Here is a 20,255-nt window from a genome sequence, read left to right as displayed (position 1 = left end):
AGGGTAGAGGGAAACTTTAGGAGCAGAGAGCATCCAGTGGCACCCTTTTCACTTCTGTCACATTAAAACATCGCAAGTTGAGGCATTCAGGTGTTATTATGGGACCCCTGTCTGTAACTCAGCTAGTGAGAGGGTCATTAAGGTGTGGGATGTAGGTACCAGCCTTCAGCTTTGTTGGGCAAGAGCCACAAAACTGCAGTGAAATGCAACATTCCACTTCTTCCAGTCTGTTTGGCTGGGCTTTGCCCGGACAGGAGAATGGTGGTGGTTGGTCCGTATGTGCAGGGAGGCAAAGAATTTATCAATGGTTAAGGTTAATATTCCTATGGAATCCCACCATCTAAGTTGTGTTTTTTAGGAACGTGAAGGTAGATTTGAGGTTTATAGGTTTGAGAAGTGAAAAAGCTCATTTCTCAGGAGTTTATGTCATCTGTCATAACTCTGTGGGTATGTAATACTCAGCTCTTTCCATAATTTCTATCTCTCTTCTCATGTGCATGACTCTCTGCAGGACTGCTACCTCCTAGCATGGACATGTCTGTTTTGCTTCACGAAGAAAAATCACTTAGGCATCTCTTTTTGGAGTGATACATACAGAGATTTAGCTCAGGTTGGGAAATAGACCTCTAGGTTTATCAAATAGGAATTCTGTTGTACTCAAAGTATTCTGTTGAATGTTTTTTATTTTTATTTCACAGTACGTCAATCCTGCTTTTGAAACAGTGATGGGCTATCAAATAGGTGAATTAATAGGAAAGGAATTAACAGAAGTGCCTATAAATGAAAAAAAAGCTGATTTCCTAGATACTATTAATTCCTGCATAAAGATAGGAAAGGTAAGTAATAGTATTGTCTCACTTATAATTTGCTACCTGTAGAAGTTATTGTTGTCCAGGGATGACACATGACACAACTTCTGGCTTCACAGGTATGTAGCACGTGCAGCTTTCTTACCCAAACAAGAAGAGGAAATCAAAAATGTTTGGTTTTAAGGGCTCCTTCCTCTTCAGTTGTTTGGAAAAGCTGTGTGTTTCATGAAAATAAGTGACTTACTGTGTTTCTTTATCACGTATGCTGTATGTAGCAAAAGGTCTGGGAATATTAAGGAAAAATGGGAGAACATAATATATCCAATGAGATGCAGATGAGAAACAAATCACATTGAAATATTCCAGCATGAAATGTGGAAGCTGATTTGAAAGTTCAGAAAGTAAAAACACCAGAAGACACATTTGCAATATCACTTGAGAGTGATAGTGTCTGCTGCCAGCGTCTTTTACTTTCTAATGGTGTGGGAGCTCTCTAATGGACTTCCATTAGAAACGTTTGCTGCACCAAGAAAGTGCATGAGAAAGTGCAGCTGGTTTCAAGGGAGGTCATTACAGAGGCACCGCCGTTTGCCTGGTAGCTCTGTGGCACTCCTTTGGGAGTGTTTTTGTGGCACCAGTGTGAGGATGTATCTAGGAGCTTTCATTTGCATCTTGACAACAAAGCGTAAATGCTTCTGATATCGCCAGACGTGTGTCATTGTACTCCTATAGGAAGACGGATTGTGGAGGTAGCACAAAGAGATTCGGGAACTGGTGTGTTTGCAGATGCGTCATGGCCTATGCTCAGACCTGAGTCAGGATGGCTAATTGGGTCATACTGACAGTCTGCTGGGAAGCACCATGTTATTGACACAGTGCAGGGAGATGCTCAAATGAATCATGGTGCTTAGCGTATCCAGGCAGTGATGCAAAAGCAGCAATGCAAAGTTGTGATGAGTCATGCTGTGTAAATCAAGGTGCTCACACAAGCGTTCGTCAGGAAAAGCTGCACTCCGTCTGGGTGCAGATTGTGTGTGCATATCAGCATGAATGTGTCAAGCACTTGTAGGTGTACTGGCCTTTTGGAAGAGATCCAAGCAATGTACAATAGCTTGGATTAGGATGCTTCGCACCTCTGTTGCCTGACTGAAAGTTTATTTGCATAAATGTGTATAATAGAAAGCTAATGTTATGATGGAGTATTTATTAAGTTATAATTCAAATACATTACACATGTCAGACTTTAAAACCACAACATCAATTCTCAAGATCTGAAGTGATCAAATTTTTAGTATTTTAGTGTGCTGATAAAAATGTCTTTAATAACGAAAAAGTGTTTTAGTCTATGAATGATAGAAACTGACCCTAATCCATCACTTCCCTTGCATCATATTTTACTCCTGGCTCTAGGACTTCCAACTGTGAAGGCTAATGAAATATTACTTCTTAAAACCTGTCTGTCTGGAACAGCTTGAACTGTTTCAAGTGGATAGGTGTATTTGCTTGGGGTTTTTTTATTTCCCATTGGAACATTTTATAGTATGCAATCTATGTAGCCTCATATTTACATATTAATAGAAAAAAGAATTACAAATGAAATTCTTACAAGGAGGTATTTGCAGGTCCAGTTTTACTGTGTGAAGTAACATTTCAAATACTCCAGCTCTTTGAAGGTGCTTTGGTTTGAGATGATTTGTGTCAAGATGTTACAGCATTTTCCGAGGTGCCTAACTTGAGTCTGGATGATTCTGACTTGGTCTGTGTGTTGTTTTCACACTTGTGATTTCTTGATGTCCTAAATGTAGAAGACTGCCTCCCATTAGAAATCACCTATGTGTTGGTTACAGTAGGTTATAACATGCCAAAAAAGCCAGCTGCCTTCTATGATATTCTCTGATTTTGGCTTTTCTGGTTTGAACAAACATGACAAATAACAAAAATAATGGAAAGCAGGATTTTCTGATTTTTAATAAAACCGATCTTTGGAAAGTCTGCATCTGTTCTTGAAGTGGAATTTAGGAAGATGAACTCTTTCAGTATTTCCCTTCTTGTGCTGACAAACATGCAAACAAGAGTTGATGGACATTATACACCAAAGTTACTAATCGCGTGGTGCATAGTGATTCCTGGCTCAGAATGTTCTTTCTCTTGGCAAAAAAAAAAAAAAAAAAAAAAATCAAAGCTCACTTTTTGTTACTATAGCTGGCTAACATTTGCAAGAAGCCAGAATTACTGAAATGGATTAGCAATCCTTACGTGAGGAGTTAAGAAACCCATTGTACTTTCTTCATTCATTTGTTTCATGTTTCAAATCACATTCATGAGGATGAAATGTGCCACTCGGCTTCTCTCTGGCTGGAATTCTTGCTGCCTCTGCTCTCTGCAGCTTGACACAAAGCTCTTCATCATAGTTTCACTTCTTCTAAAGTGAGACAGATAGCTATCGATAAATCAGACAAGATACACGATTCCTCTCACTCCTTGGGAATTATTTGCGAGATAGATATCTTTATAGAGGGAGTGGGAGAGCAATCAAGCCCTGAGATAAAGGTCTGTGGCAATTCCTTCCTAGACGCAAAGTTACTTTCTGTGAGATCATTTTCCTGACATCTTCTATTTATTTTCATTTGTTCTGTTCTCTGCAAGTAGCTCGCTGAACTTTGCTGTCTAGTGCAAGAAGCCCCAAATCTAAAAGGAAGGCTGAACTGGGGTGGTACTTACTATGCACGAACGAATCATTTCAGCGGGTAGATGCATACCATGGCCTGCTGAATGAAGCCTTAAGCCTCAATGTTGTTTTCTAGGAGGCTGTATAAAGGCTGGAAGGGTTTTTTTTACTGTCTATGTATGGTTCTTAGTCTGCATTTGATCCTAGCGCACCAGGTCATGCAGAAGTGCCTGAGCGCCATATCTGTGTGGCTGTAATGTAGTCATAAAAACGAGCTTGACTGAAGGCATGTCTTGAGCTCATCTCTGTTGGATTTCTGACAGAAGCTCTGTGAGAGAGCATATGGTGTTCTTAAAATACGTTTAAGTAATGTCCCTGTGAGAACTTTATATACCAGCAGGAGTTTGGCTTGGACCTCCCATTTTTCAGAATTCTGCTGACCTTTTTCCTCGCACATTTCCTGCCACAGTTTCACGGGTTTTAGAAATTCGCAAGTTGAAAAATCTGTGTGTTGACTGTGAAGAACGCATGAGTGCGTAACTCCAGCCTGCCTGGAGCAGGATGCGCCTTCAGTGCTGGAATTCTCCAGCCGCTGCCTCGTGCCTTCATCCCTGTGTGCATATTCTGGGTTTATTACCTGGGTGTAGAGATCGATTACTCATCTCTGTCTCATCCTGGTTGTCAGGAAACTATTGATATGCATACTTTTAATTATGAGAGCACTGAATTTTGTGGCGTTTGCTTTGTCCTCATTTATATTCCTCATGCAGCTCACAGGAGAGGATATTATGTCTGTTTCCGAATTTGTTATGCACAGCGCTTTCCTCTGACAGATCCTTGGAAAAGCCTTTCATACTTTTTTCTGCACTGCCTGTCACCATGCAGCTCTCTGTGGGCTGCAGTCTTTATTTGTTGGCTCCATTTGAATAAATGCAGAGCTGTTCTCTCTGTACCTGTGCTTTTGCCTAGTTGACTGTGAGATCTGTCAGTCTAACTCAGATATATCTGTATCATGTGCCTCACGAAGGTATTTTCACATATGTTTAAAAGATCTGATCCAAAGCTTGTTGAACTCAACTGAAAGACAACCATTTACTGGGTTAAATTTTGCATTAAGTGTATATGCAATATGTAAGCAATTAATTATTAATCATTTGGTACTTATTAGATGACCAGATCAAAGTTTGCAGCCATTTAACAAACACACCAACAGCTATTCTAGGGATGGAGATCTGTGTAGGCAAGACTGTAAATCTTGTCAGCAGCCAGGTTACAGAGACTGCCTCAGTCGCAAGGTCACTGGCTTCTGCGCTGCTGCTGGGGTGAAAGGAGCAGACCTAGGTAGGGTTCCCAAAATTGCTGCCCCAAGTGTGCCTCGATATCCCCATAGAGAGGCAGCTCCTGACCATGCACAAGGGGAGACGTGGCGAGGCCAGTCAGCGTTCAGGCGTTTCTGGCTGTGGGCTGTGTGCAAGGCCGGCCGGGGTAAATGGTGGGAGGAGCAGCGAGGTGGGGAGGGGATGTGGAGGGAGCGAGAGCTAAGGAGGGGACGAGGCGGCTGCAGCCACCCCAGGCAGGTCTGGAGCTAAGGAGGGGACGAGTCTGCTGCAGCTACCCCAGGCAGGTCTGGAGCTAAGGAGGGGACGAGGCGGCTGCAGCCACCCCAGGCAGGTCTGGAGCTAAGGAGGGGACGAGGCGGCTGCAGCTACCCCAGGCAGGTCTGGAGCTAAGGAGGGGACGAGTCTGCTGCAGCTACCCCAGGCAGGTCTGGAGCTAAGGAGGGGACGAGGTGGCTGCAGCCACCCCAGGCAGGTCTGGAGCTAAGGAGGGGACGAGTCTGCTGCAGCCACCCCAGGCAGGTCTGGAGCTAAGGAGGGGACGAGTCTGCTGCAGCCACCCCAGGCAGGTCTGGAGCTAAGGAGAGGACGAGTCTGCTGCAGCCACCCCAGGCAGGTCTGGAGCTAAGGAAGGGATGAGGCTGCTGCAGCCACCCCAGGCAGGTCTGGAGCTAAGGAGGGGATGAGGCTGCTGCAGCCACCCCAGGCAGGTCCGCCTGTGCCGGCCTGGCGGCCCTGCCGCTTCGTGGAGGGGTGCGGGCCCTGCTGCGGGCCGCTTGGCGTTGGACCGGGTGTTAGAGCGTGATAGTGCCTTCTGGCTTCAAAATCTCTAAATAACAACAGTTACTGATTCAACGATTTCATTTTAAAGCATGGCTTGAACAAGGCGGAAGAGCCATTTTCTGAGGCTCACTGAAAGAAAAAGCAAGGCTTCACTAGAAATGTCTCATTCCCAGAGAAAAAAGTTACTTGTCACTGAAAAATGAGAAATTCCTTCCCATCCTGCCTTTTTTTTTTCCTTCCATTTGTGAATTTTATCAAAATAAAATGATGTTGGTAGTGAAAATCTGATAGTGTAAAAATCTTCTCCTCATACGCGGTCCTCAGGCCAGTGTCCCCAAGCGTGGTGAACCCTGTTGGAGAGGGGGGCAGCCGACGGGAGGCCAAATCCAGCGGCTCTTCTGCAAGGCTCTGCCTTGCTTAAAAAATGCCAGGATAGATCCCTGTTGTGGCTTGAGACCAAACCGCCAGTGCGGCGAGTAAATGGGCTCAGATACCAGAGCACTTTTAGTCGCAGATATATTTCATGCTAACGAATGCTGTGACTCGCCAGCAAGGCGGGAGGCGGTGCGGGCCGGAGCGAAGCCGGCAGGTCAGCGTCCTGGTTTCTCACACGACCTCCCTGTCCCGGGGGAGGCGGCGTGGTCGGGGAAGGCCGCCCGGCCAGCGTGGCGGGCCCAGCCACGTGGTGCGCGGCACTCCCCAGAGCCTCTCCGCAGCCCTTGCCCCAGGCAGGAGCTGGTCCCGGCTCTTGCTCTCTCACCAGGTCTCTTGCCATATCCTCCGGCACCCCCGGCCCCATCAGGCAGAGGACAGGGAGTGAATACCCGGTTTGGATGGGCTCCCGTGGTGCCTGACACTTGGTTGTTGCTGCCGGGATGCTCGCAGCCTGCCCCTCTGGGCAGGTCCCCAAGCATCAGCAACATGACAGTTAACCCTAGTTAACTACTCCCCTAGTTATAAGGGCGCAATTTGAGGGTAAGCACAGTTTAACCAATCCCAACCCTTTCCCAAACTACCACAATCCCTCCTTTCCACACTGGAGCATCAGCCTGCCCGGTGAAGATGACCCCGCCATACTCCGGGCTCTCCGAAGCACGTGCCATGCACAGCGTCGGGCTCGGCACACTACCCGGGTCAGCTGCAAAGATCCAGCGCCGGTGTCCTTTCATCTGGTGGTAGCTTTGTTAGAATTGGAAGGATGACTACTCTATGTAAGAACAACATATTTCTCAAATTTTCTGCTGCTGTTTATAGGATTATTTGGAAATTAAATTATTCAGTTTTATAAATAAAATGCCACGTAAGTAGGAAGACACTTCTGAAGAAGTCTGTAGTGGCCTCTAATTGGACTGATGTAACACCTGAGCCAACATCACCTTCACTGCATTGCTTCTTTTTGTCATACGTTCCTCTGACATGTTCCTTGCCTTTGAGACCCTTAAGAGTGAACCTTAGATTTTGAATTGTAGGGCAGTGTTCAATGAAAAAACATATGAAGCTGCAGTTCTGCTTCTGTTTTATCTGACCTTTCCAAGGGTGCCAAATGAAGAAGAATATATAGAAGACCATGTTAGGTTTGTTGATTGCATTTTGAACTTCCTTCCCCTTGAATTTCTTTTGCAGGAATGGCAAGGAATGTACTATGCGAAAAAGAAAAATGGAGATAGCATACAGCAAAATGTGAAGATAATACCTGTCATTGGACAGGGAGGGTAAGTATGAAAGCTAAAGCTGTGATTTAGGTTTGATTTAAGGCTTAGTTTGGTTCAAGTTCAACTGCTTTCAGCAGACATTGGATTATCCTGTTACTGAGTATAAAGAAAACTTATGCAAAGAAGGGAGACTCAGACCTCTGGATTTAATTCCTTGGGGCAGAATCAACTTTACATGCCACTTACAGGGAGTTCTGCTAATCCTCTCCAAAAAGGAAGCTGAAGATACGGATGTGCTCACTTGTGACTGTTATACTTCTAATACACTGAAGTGCAAGTGCATCCCCCTCTCTTTCTGTCCATTGGGTAGGGCACCATCATATCAACCTGTGTCCTGCTCCGCTGTTCCCCTGTAATGCTGACCTACTCAGGCGCTTGTAAGGTGTCTTTCTGTGATGAGGCTGCTAAGTGCTTTCATCCTCATCAAAATTCATCTGCAAAGATCTCTCCCTATTCAAGCATGTCTTGGTTTTTGTGTAGCTTTCACTTGCGCTGAACAGAGTGTTTAGAGCACACTAGTATATGTTAGTTATGGGTAGATTTATAATAAGACCTCCTATACAACGTTAGGAAAGAAAGTGGATCAGATTGCATGCAGTTGCAGTTTCAAAACCCTCTAAGGCAACTCGTGCACTAATTAAAAGAACTACACATTATCTTCCAGAATCCCCTCTGCAATGTATGTTCCTTGGCTGAGACATTTGTTTAGAAAGGTGTGTGTTGTCATAGAGGAAAGGCTGGATGCAGCTTCTTCGTGCCATTACGTACTTTAAAAAGAGGGAATGCAGTTTTTAATTAGCAGAAGCATGGTGTTTTAAGTTGATTTTATCCCTTGGAAGTAACTCATGTTCTCTACTCTCCATTAGTAGAGTGAAAACATATTTTCAGCTTAAGATGCCAAACCTGTAAGAGCAATATGTATTACATACATTGTTGCCTGGGGAGAAATCTAAGCCCATTTGAAGCTGGCTTAGAAAGTTTTCTGGTAATCAAGGCTGCAGTTTGCAGTCTGACTGCTCTATCCCTACGTCCTATAGAAGTTTTGTGTTGTTGAATCTGCGCTGTTGCATATTTCTCAGTTATATCATACCTGAAATATCCTATAGTAGCCCAGAAGAAGCAGGGGGGAAGGGAGTGGGGAGAAAGAGGAAGGAACAGTCTTTGCAAAAAAATGCTTCCATTCTCTATTCCCCATCCTGTGCAGCAGAACTGTGTTTTTTTCCATTCCCTATCGAGCCTTCCTGCCAGAACAGGATTTGTCCTATATTGATTTTGTTTGTTACTCCCCATTTTGTGTATCAGCACTGAATCAGAGCTGGGATTTGGATGGGAATTAACACATTGTTTTTTGCCTACAGAAAGATTAGACACTATGTGTCAATTAGTAGACTGTGCAATGACAACAATAAGGTAAGTGAAAATGGTGATATGCTTCCTTTAGTTTGAGCCCTAAATATTACAAAATAATGGGAAAATTCTGACTAACTGAATTTCTCATACTGATTTGTAGGCAGAAAAAACATGTGAACGTGTTCAGGCTGAATCTCAGACAGGTATGACACATCTCTTTTGTCATAAGAAGTGGAGAACGTGCCTGCAGAAAGATGAAGCCAGTTGCTAGTGATCTGGCTGAAAACCACTGGTTGCACAAGACAATCAGAAAATAATATTTAGTTAGCAATAAACTAGGAATCCAGTTCAGAAGGCAGCAAAATAGATGCAAGCTCTCTGTCCCTGCATGATTTGTTTTACAAGTGATATACAGCAACCCAATCTTGAAAATGCAGTATTAGGGCCCCGAGTTCAAATTGTGCTGGGTTCGGTGTCACATTTCAGTTGTAGATAGTGGATCCCTGTGACAAAATTAGAAATATTAAGGACATCATCTATTAAGAATGTTGTCAAGGCTGGTCTATAGCTAGTGGCAGATATGTTTGCACTGCTTTTAACTGTCTTGTGGGATATTTGCCTGTGGAAGGAAATGAGGATGCCCAACACTACCGTTCTTCATTATCCCATGTATCAACTCTGCAGTTGAGACATCTTTGCCATCCATGCAGCAGGTACTTGTTAACTGTAGTCTTGGTAGCGCAGGCTATACCTGCTGGAGCCTGTATGGGATCCGGAATACATTGCCTAGTTTGCTAGTGTGCAATATACTCTGGGCCACCAGTTCTCTGAGGCAGTTGTTCCTTGAATGAACTCAGATGTTGTACAAGTTGTATCCACAACTACAATTGCACTGTGTTAAGAGAGGAGCTTTTCCCTCCACACGCTATTAGTTCCCCTCTGCAAAGCCTCTTAGGTTTGCCTTGCCAGAGATTATGAGCGGGTTCATGGCAGCATCAGTTGGCAAGAATTTCAGAAGGAGCTTTCATTGGCTCTCATCTGCCAAAGTGCTGTGGTGAATGTCACTCAGCTGCTATCAGCCTTTCTCTGACTTTCCACTCCTTTAACATACATAGTACGCAGAGTACACAATGTCATTGTGCAATATCATTGTCTCCACAGATATTCAGACTTGCAGACACAAAGACAGGAGGAAAGGATCACTAGATGTCAGATCCACAACCTCACGAGGGAGTGATGGTATGTTAAATAAGTAGATTTTTTTGATTTCTATATGTATACATTTTTATGTACATACATACATATACATATGAATATGGATAATGGATAAGTTGTATGTGTATATATACACATGCACACATGCTGATATAATTTCAAGTCACCAGTCCGTGAATGACTTTACATTTGTGGAACAACCCCATTTTATTCTCATGAACTTTGAATCCTTTTTTAAAACAATGAAGAATGAAAGGCTTCGTCTACCATCCTGCATGGGTAATTTCATGAGATTCAACAGGGACACTTTCAAGTACAAATGGCAGGCTCTAATCCTTACAAAATACTACATTCTTTACCTCTTTTCTCAATAAAATTCTGAAGTTAATTTTCTTGCCATGTTGTTTACTTTTCACTGTGTTGTATTGTGCTTCATTATATCATCCCAAAGTTGATAGATGAGTCACATATTGGAAACTTTTGCCAACACTTACATGGTTTTGTTAAAGCATACATCAGTACAATTTAGGCAGAGGCACTGGTGAAACACGGAAATAGGTCTGTAGCAGCGAGAATACAATCATGCCCGAGTATGACAAAAATAGCATTGATTCTTTTTCTTAAGAGATGCTCAGCACAAAGAGTAACAGAGATGTGTCTGAATTTTATAGGTGACAACGTAACTGTTCAGAAAAATCCCATTTTGGCCTTTTATGTACAGAAACTAAATTGCTAACTGATACAAAATGTTTGTTTTTCAATTTCCAATGAATAATAGGCCAGAATCTCTGCTGTTTTTAATTTGGCATAGCTATCTTCACTTCAAAGGATCTTCACTGATTTACCTCAGCTTGGAAGCTGACTCATTATGACTTGTCATGTTGGTGCATCAGCTAGCAAAAGTGTATGTATCCTATAGAAACCTAAGTGTAATTGTTATGTACATGTGCCTGCCAATTTACACACACACACACACACACACACACACACACACACACCCTGCATAGTCTTTACATGAATATTTCATTAAATATTTTATTTATTTCAAATAACAAAACAAAGCCATGATTTTGCCAGGCTGTTATAGCTACTTATCTCTATTCTGGGATAGCAACGGTTCAACAAGCATCTCTTTGCACCTATGTGTTCCCAGCATAACATGCATGTGTATACATTCTGCAGTGTATCACCTGTGAAGGGCACAACAGTGTACGCAGTTCAGAAAATTAATCCACAATTCTTGGCTGACTCCTTATGTTGTGCCTTGTCGCTGAAATCAGGATACCGATTCTGCTTTGTTTTCCCCACAGGCAGCTCACAACGGCGGCACTCTTCCATGGCCAGGATACATTCCATGACTATCGAAGCACCTATCACCAAGGTAATGCGCGACTGTTGCTAGCCATTGTCAGTCCTGCTGTGCTGGAACGCTGTGGCATGACCTCCAGTACTGCATCCAGGCTTGAGGAGCAAGGCAGTGCTGTGCTCTAGTGCAGCTTCTTCTCCCGTTCCACCTGCCCGCTGGTGGAGCTCCAAAAAACCAGATGCTCTGGGCCCAGTTCTCCCAGGCCTGCTTAGCAGAGTGCCCTCCCTGTGGTCAGCCATTGCACGACCCCTTTTAAGGACCCCTGCCTGTGTGAAGGACAGGATTAGAGCTCTTCCTCTTTACTTACGCATCACAAGCTGTTTTCTGAAACCAGGCAAGGGTATAGCAAAAGTCATCTTAATAAACTGACAGAGGAATATGGAAGAAGGTTATACCAAATCCCTCTGGAGACATTTTGAGGCTGTGCCTCAAACAGGAAAGTAACTAATAAAATTACTGTCTTTAAGGCCATGATCCTGTTCCTAAAGTCAGTAGCAAACATCAGTATTTTATTAATGTCCCTTTAGAGATTTCACTTTAATTCTCCCACACGTGAGTTAAAGTCATAGATCTCATTTAGTTGCTATGAGTTTTCCATAATAGCTGATTAAAGTCTCTGTCCTTTCTTAAATCACTTCTAATCACTTCTAATTCAAAACGTGTCTGATGTTAACCTAGGTAATAAACATCATTAATGCTGCACAAGAAAGCAGTCCTATGCCAGTTGCAGAAGCTTTAGACCGAGTTTTGGAGATTTTAAGAACCACTGAGTTGTACTCTCCACAACTGGGGACAAAAGATGAGGATCCACATACAAGTGACCTCGTTGGAGGGTTAATGACAGTAAGTACATACTGCCACTAACAGCTATTGATTAATATTCCATTGCCTGATAGTGGTAAGGTTTTCCCAGTTACCTGTATCTGTTGTTGTCTATATCATCTGACATATGCTTTGTATCTAAAATGCCAAATTTTCATTAAAAACTACATACCTCTTTTTGTTATTTTTTTTCTTCTGTGCTATTAAAATATCTCTGAAAATGAGAGGAAATTGGCCAGTCTACTCGAAGCTTTAGTTTTGCTAGAACAGGGAAGGAAAAGCACTTCTTTTTTCAATATGACTCATTTCAGAATGGTATAGATGGGAGAGGAAGAAAAAAAGACAGCTAAATATTTATATTTATTAATTAGTGTTAGAATGACATGTGTTGGGCTCTTCAGTGTATAAAAAGAATGCATTTTCAAAAGGATGCAAAATATACTTTTGTTGTTACTTCTTTAGATGATATTAGTATTTGGAGACTAGAAAGGTCAGAGTCCTTTGAGCTAGGAACATGAATGTCCACACATTAAGACACAGTCATGCTCCATAGAACTTATTATTTAAATAAACAAGATGAGAAAAAGACTGAAAAAAGCATGTATTATGTTATTACATTTTTAAAAGAGGAACAGAGACATTGAAAAAAGAAGTTATATACCCAAAATTGAACAAAAGGCACATAGCAAACCAAAGAACTGAACCTAAACCTTCCAAGTCTGGAGTCTGGCTGTTCTGATGATAACTAGATGGACTTGGATGAGTGTTACCTGTGCCTTAGGGATATGTGTGCCTATTAGTAGTAGGTTGTATCTAAAAGGCTACCTCAGGAAAAAAATTTTGACAATGTGTTGGATGCAAAAGGCTCATAAGATGTTTTAGAGATGAGATGTCAGAGATGTCTCTGGGCTAATATCATTTCATGATGGTTCTGATACAGCATCCACATTTACCTCTGCTATGCTTTGGCCACGAAACATTGTTAGCAAGTTAGAAGAATGCATTGAGAATGTTTTTTTCTTTAATAACTGTTTTTTTACATCATGGGCTAGTATTAATGTACAGTAATTAACAGTGTGCACATCAAAAGAGCAAGCAGGATTTGGGCCACAGCTTTTAGAATTATGAATCGAAAGGTAAATACTAAATGTAGCATTCTGTTAGTTTTAATCCTTAGGCTCAGTCTGCACATCCAGGCATCATGCCAGAATTAAGCCTAGGAGGCACTGAGTTGGAGAATACGCAAGCAAACGTTCTTCTTTGATAGAAGGGAGGCCCCAGAGTAATTTGGTAATTCGTTGCTCTGCAATCCCAGCAATAAATCATGAGCTCCTTGTACTGCTGAGGTGACCTGGTCTGCCAATGCAGGGGGGCAGAGAATACAAGCCTGTTTCCACCCGTTCCCTGCCCCCACCCACCTACCGTTGTTGATGGGAAGTGAGCAGACATACAGTGCCCAGGTTTTGGCACACACCCAGACCCAGTGTCTGTGTTGTCCAAACAAAGGTGGATGCCAGGCTGTAATTCCAGACCTCGAAATTCCAGTTCGTACCTATCAGAGTTTACATTGTATTCCATATCTTGCAGTTTCTCATCCATTTCGAAGTACAGTTAAAACAGGCAAATCTTAATAGAGTACACACAAATAAAGGTGAGGCAGCTTTGATGACTGTGACAGTTAATCAGGCTTCAGTAAAGTCACAGTGCTACTATTTGGCATCATCTTCTTATAGATCGTTTTTACAATAACCTGCATTTAACTCTCGCCTTTTATTGAACAGGATGGTTTACGACGATTATCAGGGAATGAATACATATTGTCAGCAAAACGTAAGTTAATTTGGCAGTTACTAAGATGTTAAAAGGTGATAAAAAATTTAAGAAACATGGAAAGTGTGATCAGATGTTCTTTTTTAATAAACATTGTTTATTTTTAAATAAACATTTTCTATTTTAAATGAACATTATTTATTTAGAAGTATTGTTCTATAGCATTACTGTGCTTTACAGAAACAAGAGTTGCCAGGCATGATTACAGAAAGGAAAACATGTACATTTAGTAAAAGTGTACCTCAGGGTTATTAATAGTGATCTGCAAATATATTCCTCAACAGAAACTCATCAAGTCGCTGGCAGTTTGATCTCTCCAATCTCCCTCAATGACATACCCCCACGGATAACAGAGGCAATGGAAAATGAAGAACACTGGGATTTTGATATCTTTGAACTTGAGGCTGCCACCCATAAAAGGTCAGTAAACTGGAAGGCTCATAAATTAAAGTTGCTGCAAAATGACTTAAATGTCATCCTGTAATCAGCTCTTTAATTTCTCTACCTCTGTTTTTCAAATTGGAATTACTTTTATTTTCAAAGGAAAGTGTCTGAAATTCTCTGAATGTCATATCTTTGTTGTCATGTCTATTTGTGTATGAACCCATTAAATACCTTTTGTTTCATCACACACTATTTTCTGCTGATTTCCAGTTGATGCCAGTGATATGGTATAAAAACAAAGCAACATCATTTTAAAAGCCTTTCTTTTCCGTTCTTGATAATCATATACAAATCTTATACAAATCAAATTTGTGGGGATCCAAGTTCAAATTGTGTCCAGCTATATACAGAGTCAACATGTTGGTATTAATCTGATCAGTTGTGTAGATCACGCTTTACTTTCTCTCCATATAATAGAGTAATTGTTATTCTTAAATGTTCAAATACAGCTTTTTGGCAGAATTCTCATTGCCTTTCTCTGGGACTGGAAGAAGGTCTTTTTTCTAAATCTTAGAAGGCTACGTTTTATGTATAAGATTAACTGAAGAATATTTACTGTTTAGAAGTAGAGTACCAATTTTCATTGCAGTTTTCAAAATCAGATCAGTAGTTTTGATAGTCTGTACTTCATTAGCAGCAAATTCTACCACTAAGACTGCAAATTGATCTTTCTCTTTAAATCTTTGGTTTTATTTGCTGATGCCTATCAAAAATTCTCCTTTGGGTCTAGTTTGTCATTTAATGCTAAAGCTTGTATGAGATTGTAATTTGGGGGCTAGATCCTGCAACGAATGGACTATCTTAATCCCACATCAAAATCCCAGATCCATAACAGCTTGGAAAGATATTCAAAAACTATGTCTAAGCAAGGTATCAAGACATTTAATTAACGCATATTCACTTCTATTTTAGATCTTGGTTTTATGAGCCAAATAAATTGGAAAACATTCAGATTTTTATTCTTCCTTAAGGTGATATAATTTTAGATTTTATTGTAAGTGAAGAAATTTACATTCAATCACTTTAGTTTTTTCCTTTGCTACATTCCCATTGCTAATGAAGTGCTATAGATACAGTAATTTAAAAAAAAGTATGATTTGTAACATTTAATGCGCACATTGCAATAACTTAAGAATTAATTATCCCAGCCAACATGCATGAGATCACCAGATAGGTTTCTCTGTTCTTATTGATTTGCAGAGACCACAGAGGGACAAAGGAGGTATTTTGTTACCTATCCTCTTATTAAAGGTATTATAATTAGGATTGCTTCCTGCTGTGTTTAAATAAAAGCAATTCATTTATTAAAGGAATTAAAGTGATCTCCTGTGAATCACAACTATGAGTATGTTACTAGTATTTACTTCTAGTCCAAGCAGACGTATGGTAGTAAAGCCAAGATAATTCATTAAATCTAAGCGTAGTGCAGTAGACATGACAGTTCCCTGACACAGAAACCTGGAGAGACCTTTGTCTGGTAGTGCTATGTGGTATTAACACTGGAGCATTCAGGGAGTCTCCATGGTAGTGTATTATACTGCTAGTACATGTGATATAGTATTGTTGAGTATTTTTGCCTAAAGATGTACATCCAACTCTGTACAACCTCAGGTAGCCCCATGAGGTGTAGCTGGAAATCGGAGTGCTTGAAACATCTGGAATCAAGCAGCAAACTGAGATGCCCAAATACGAGGTTTTGATCCATTTTTAGGAATCCATATTTGAAAATATTGACCACTCTACCTGTTCTTCTTAAACAAAAATGTATTGGACAAGAAAACAGCAGTATTAACTGGGTTCAAGCAAAAGCTAGTGGACTTCACTTAAAATTGCTTAACTTAAAACAACAGAAAAAAATCAATTTTATTAAACATATTGCACATTCACAGCTCTCACATTAGAAATATTCCATACTGCTGTTCTGATCCTCATTCAGCGTCCAGCCATCTGGTTTTAAGTAGTGCAGTTTGACCTGCAAGAAGCAATAGTACTGGAATACAGTGTGTTGGCTACCTCTGGAGACACTGGTCTGCCACTGGGTCAGCCTGCAGGTCCATTTGGCCACATACAGCCCTTCGACACATGCTAGACTCAGGCCTGGTCAGCACTAGTTTTCACTTGCTTCCAAATTACCTCCATTACACTGCCAGTGTGGCAACATCACCAGTGTTAGCAGCAGTGAGAATTTTGATATAAGCAAAAAGTGCATCAGCAATCCATCAGCTCCTGGTGTGCTCCGTCCGGTGCAGTTGCGGCACTGAAATGGCAGCAGGTAAGGTAGCTGAAGAACGTGTGTATAACTGAAGGTTAGGGAGCGGCTCTCCTTCTCCCTGCACAGCGAGCGTGGAGACAGCTCCCATCCTCTGTTGCAAGCAAAGTCAATGAACAATGGAAGCCGGTAAGTGGGAGAAGGGAAAGAAACGGAGCAGGTCTGCAGTGCAGAAAGAATAGCGATTGCAGCATTATGTAGTATAGATATACTCCAGTTGGCTGTAAACAAGCCAGTTTGGGAAACTGTGGCAGCAGCAGGGAGATCACCTCTCTCCACTCACACAGAGTGTTCAGTACATGCTAATTTATCTCATTTTGACTGCATTCTACATTTACCCAAAGCAGACTCCCCAGGTCCCAAAATGCTGCTACACGTAGTATAGCGGCAATATAGAGCCTGTTTAGTATTCCTGGGAGTATCAGGAACTGGCGGATTCAGACTGCTTGCATGTTGTAGTTAGGTAGAAGTTTTTTACAGATCTGGACTGTAAATCTGTAGCAATTAAATCCCTATACCTAATCTGACATGCCATCAGTTAAAAATGCTGCATAGATTCATACTATTTACAGTATCTAGTATTCTTTCAACCTTATTTGTTTTAAAACTTTGTGTTTATTTTTCTCTGCAGGCCTTTGGTTTATCTGGGTCTCAAAATATTTGCTCGTTTTGGAATCTGTGAATTCCTAAACTGTTCAGAATCAACTCTGAGGTCGTGGTTGCAAGTTATTGAAGCTAACTACCATTCCTCCAACTCCTACCATAATTCTACGCATTCTGCTGATGTGCTACATGCCACTGCTTATTTCTTGTCTAAAGAAAGAGTAAAGGTGAGTCTATGTTTATGTGTAACAGCATAGGTGGGAAGTACAGGTGGGATCAAAGGAAGATCTCTTAGAAAAAATACCAAGGACCAAATGTCTACATAGTGCCAGCCAGTGTGGCAACTGTGAGGTCAAAGAACTAGGCTGCTTTTCATGACTTCTAGGATTTGTCTTATAGCATATGTGGAATGATAGAGACTAGTATTATTGAAATTGAGCTATGGGAGGATGAGAGCCTCCTTTCAAAAAAAAAAAAGACTATCTGGTATAGTTAAACTTACTGAGATGGGTCAACTAATGATGCAATTATTTTTGTGAGGGTCCCCTCAGATACAGATTTAAACTAATAAATGGCCATCTCTTCCACTGCGTGATAGTTGTTTTGCATAATACTCCCAGGACAATGTAGGCCATAAAGTAGGTTTGGTGCTCCCAGAGCTGTCATCCAGTGGAGGAGATACCCTGGGGCTTAGAGACACTGCATTGGAGGAGATTGAAACAGAGTATTTGTAGAGGTTCCCTGTACCATAGCGCTCATTGGTTTATCAGAGCCACTGACAACCAGAATAAATCAGAGCAACCTTTGTTTTCATGCACCCGGAGGGCAGACTGGGCTGTGAGTTAAAACAGTGCTTGCGTGTGTCTGTAGTAGAGTGGCAGCACATTTTTCTGTACTGCATTCTGGATACAAATTCCTAACCTGAATTGGCCTGTCTAAGGATAGGGCTAGTGATGGGCACCTGGCTGAGACATTTGTGACTGTAAACAAGCTTCTGACAGCTCATTAAAACTGTAGTAAGTCTCTTAACCTGGAGCTGCAGCTCATTAGTGTGTTCTCCAGTGGCTGACTCACAGATATTATATGCCAAGTGGGAGAGGAACTTCACTGGATATTTTCAGTCCTGTATTTGCTAGAGGTTTAGCTGGTCTTCCCAAGAATATCTATGAAAAACAGACAAGATCTGGAATCATTTCAATGCCACAGAAGCATGACTGCCTCCTCCCTTCCAGAATGTTATTTCCATTCCTCTGTAGGCAAAGGAAAATAAAGTATTGCAACAGAAGAAGGAGCAAAATCAAAGTTCAAGATTCTCTCTTTACCTTCTCAAAGTTGCAGCATAGCTGCTTCTGTTGTCCACAGTTCAACTTAACCTAAATACAGGAGGCCAGATTCTGCCACTCAAGTTCACACTGAGGAATTTTCAGTAAACCGAACTCAGTTCTTGTCTGGGAAAGTTTCTTGCCCCCAAAGTGAAGTAATGTTCTCAGAATCATTTCCACTCCTGTGCTGTAGGACTTAAGGTGACAAAGTTAAAATCCTTAACCTGAAGTTGGAGGTAAAGGAAATGTAAATCCCTTCAAAGTTTGCTATGTCAGACTCAGGAAATGAGCCTGAGATACATTGCTGTGGTCCAACAGGTCAGATAGTCTCCAACTTCTGGTCACTTCCCATTGGCACAGGTCTTTCTCAGCCAGACGGTAGACAGCTTATCTAGAAGCAGGTCTGTTAACCTGCTAGAAGACAAAAGACCTGGGCATTTGCTGTTAGTACAGACAAACTGGTTCTTAAAGATAGCCATAAGCCCTTGCTTGACGAGGACAATACACATAGACTTAACGCCTCCTGTGATGGATAAGGAAGGATGCAAGCAAGGCTTTCTGGTCCTTCCATCTGTTTAAGCCGGTAGCATGTGCTGATTGGTTTATATGGAGTTTTACATATTGCAGCTAATATTCCAAATTTTATTTTTATTTTGACATCACCAGCACTGCAGTGTTAGTCAAACCTTTGAAAGCAATGTGCACAAAATGGACTGGTCTATTTAACATAAGCAGTATTTACAGGCCTACTTTTACAGATTTATTGTACTCTGGGCATATAGCTGTCAACAGAACCATGATTAACTCGGCACAGATTTCTTCAGGAAGATTCATTTTCTGTTGTGTATTCAGGGTGTTGTATAGGAGTGTATAACATAATGCATTACTGTGGCAGCTAATTTTTAAGGCCGAATCCTGGAATTTCTATTCAAGTTGATCCCTGAAAAGAGACGGTAGCAGCAGGCACAGCCTGAGTTCAGGAAGCAGAATGACCTTCAGATCCAAATCACCTCCTGCTTTGGCTGGCTTTCTTGGTTGGCCGGTGTGGTGGTGTGCTTCCTTGGAGTGCTGTGAGTGGAGACAACCACCACCATGCCCCAGTGAGAATGGGTAGTTCTTCACAGCTAGTACACGAGCAGCTTCTGCAGCTCACATCAGGGTCAGGCAAAATCTGGCTGTTACTGTTGTTGCAAATGAATTGAATAAGCCAGCATACTACCTGAGAAACCTACGAGAAACACAGATGAGATGCTGCATCCCTCAGGTGAGAGCCTGCTCTAAAATCTCTCTCTCCTGACTTTATGCCACAAAAACAAAATCCCATGAGCAGCAGCTGAAAGAAAGAAGAAAGACGTTAATACACAGCAGATAGTATTTTCAGACAATGCTAGCTATGAACCCAGGGCAGAAATATTCTTTGCCTTTTCTTGTTCTCCACAAACACTGCTGACAGCCCTTAATGAATAATATCCTAGCTCCACCAATGTCAACTCACCACACTAATTTCATGAATTCACCTACCAAGTCTGACCATTCTGAGTGGTGCTGTCAAACTGAGCTGGGAATTTGGACCTTAAATTCAAGCTAAGCAGAATGGAAAATATCTGGCCTGCTTCCAGATCCAGCTGGGAACATCTCTGCTCCTGTTTCTCTTTCATTTTGTTACTAAAATTTTGACATAAGTGTTTTCTGTATATGACCCTCCACAAAAAGCCCAGCATAAAC

The 20,255-nt window shown here is 41.7% G+C and overlaps 1 protein-coding gene across 5 annotated transcripts in view; it reads left to right on the top strand.

The window, feature by feature from the left end:
- PDE8A (phosphodiesterase 8A) overlaps nucleotides 1-20,255 on the top strand; it is a 167,126-nt gene that overhangs the window by 136,031 nt on the left and 10,840 nt on the right. For all 5 annotated transcript variants that reach the window (XM_064517313.1, XM_026121279.2, XM_026121278.2 and 2 more), the window contains 10 exons: nucleotides 699-836; nucleotides 7,221-7,309; nucleotides 8,668-8,719; nucleotides 8,820-8,862; nucleotides 9,821-9,898; nucleotides 11,185-11,255; nucleotides 11,919-12,083; nucleotides 13,844-13,892; nucleotides 14,177-14,312; nucleotides 17,237-17,435. In XM_064517313.1, the coding sequence (XP_064373383.1) occupies nucleotides 699-836; nucleotides 7,221-7,309; nucleotides 8,668-8,719; nucleotides 8,820-8,862; nucleotides 9,821-9,898; nucleotides 11,185-11,255; nucleotides 11,919-12,083; nucleotides 13,844-13,892; nucleotides 14,177-14,312; nucleotides 17,237-17,435 (1,020 nt within the window). The remainder of the gene's footprint in view (nucleotides 1-698; nucleotides 837-7,220; nucleotides 7,310-8,667; nucleotides 8,720-8,819; nucleotides 8,863-9,820; nucleotides 9,899-11,184; nucleotides 11,256-11,918; nucleotides 12,084-13,843; nucleotides 13,893-14,176; nucleotides 14,313-17,236; nucleotides 17,436-20,255) is intronic.

This window comes from Dromaius novaehollandiae, chromosome 10, assembly GCF_036370855.1.
Source record: "Dromaius novaehollandiae isolate bDroNov1 chromosome 10, bDroNov1.hap1, whole genome shotgun sequence".
NCBI classification, from domain to species: domain Eukaryota; kingdom Metazoa; phylum Chordata; class Aves; order Casuariiformes; family Dromaiidae; genus Dromaius; species Dromaius novaehollandiae.
This window is presented reverse-complemented; position numbering and strand designations above follow the sequence as displayed.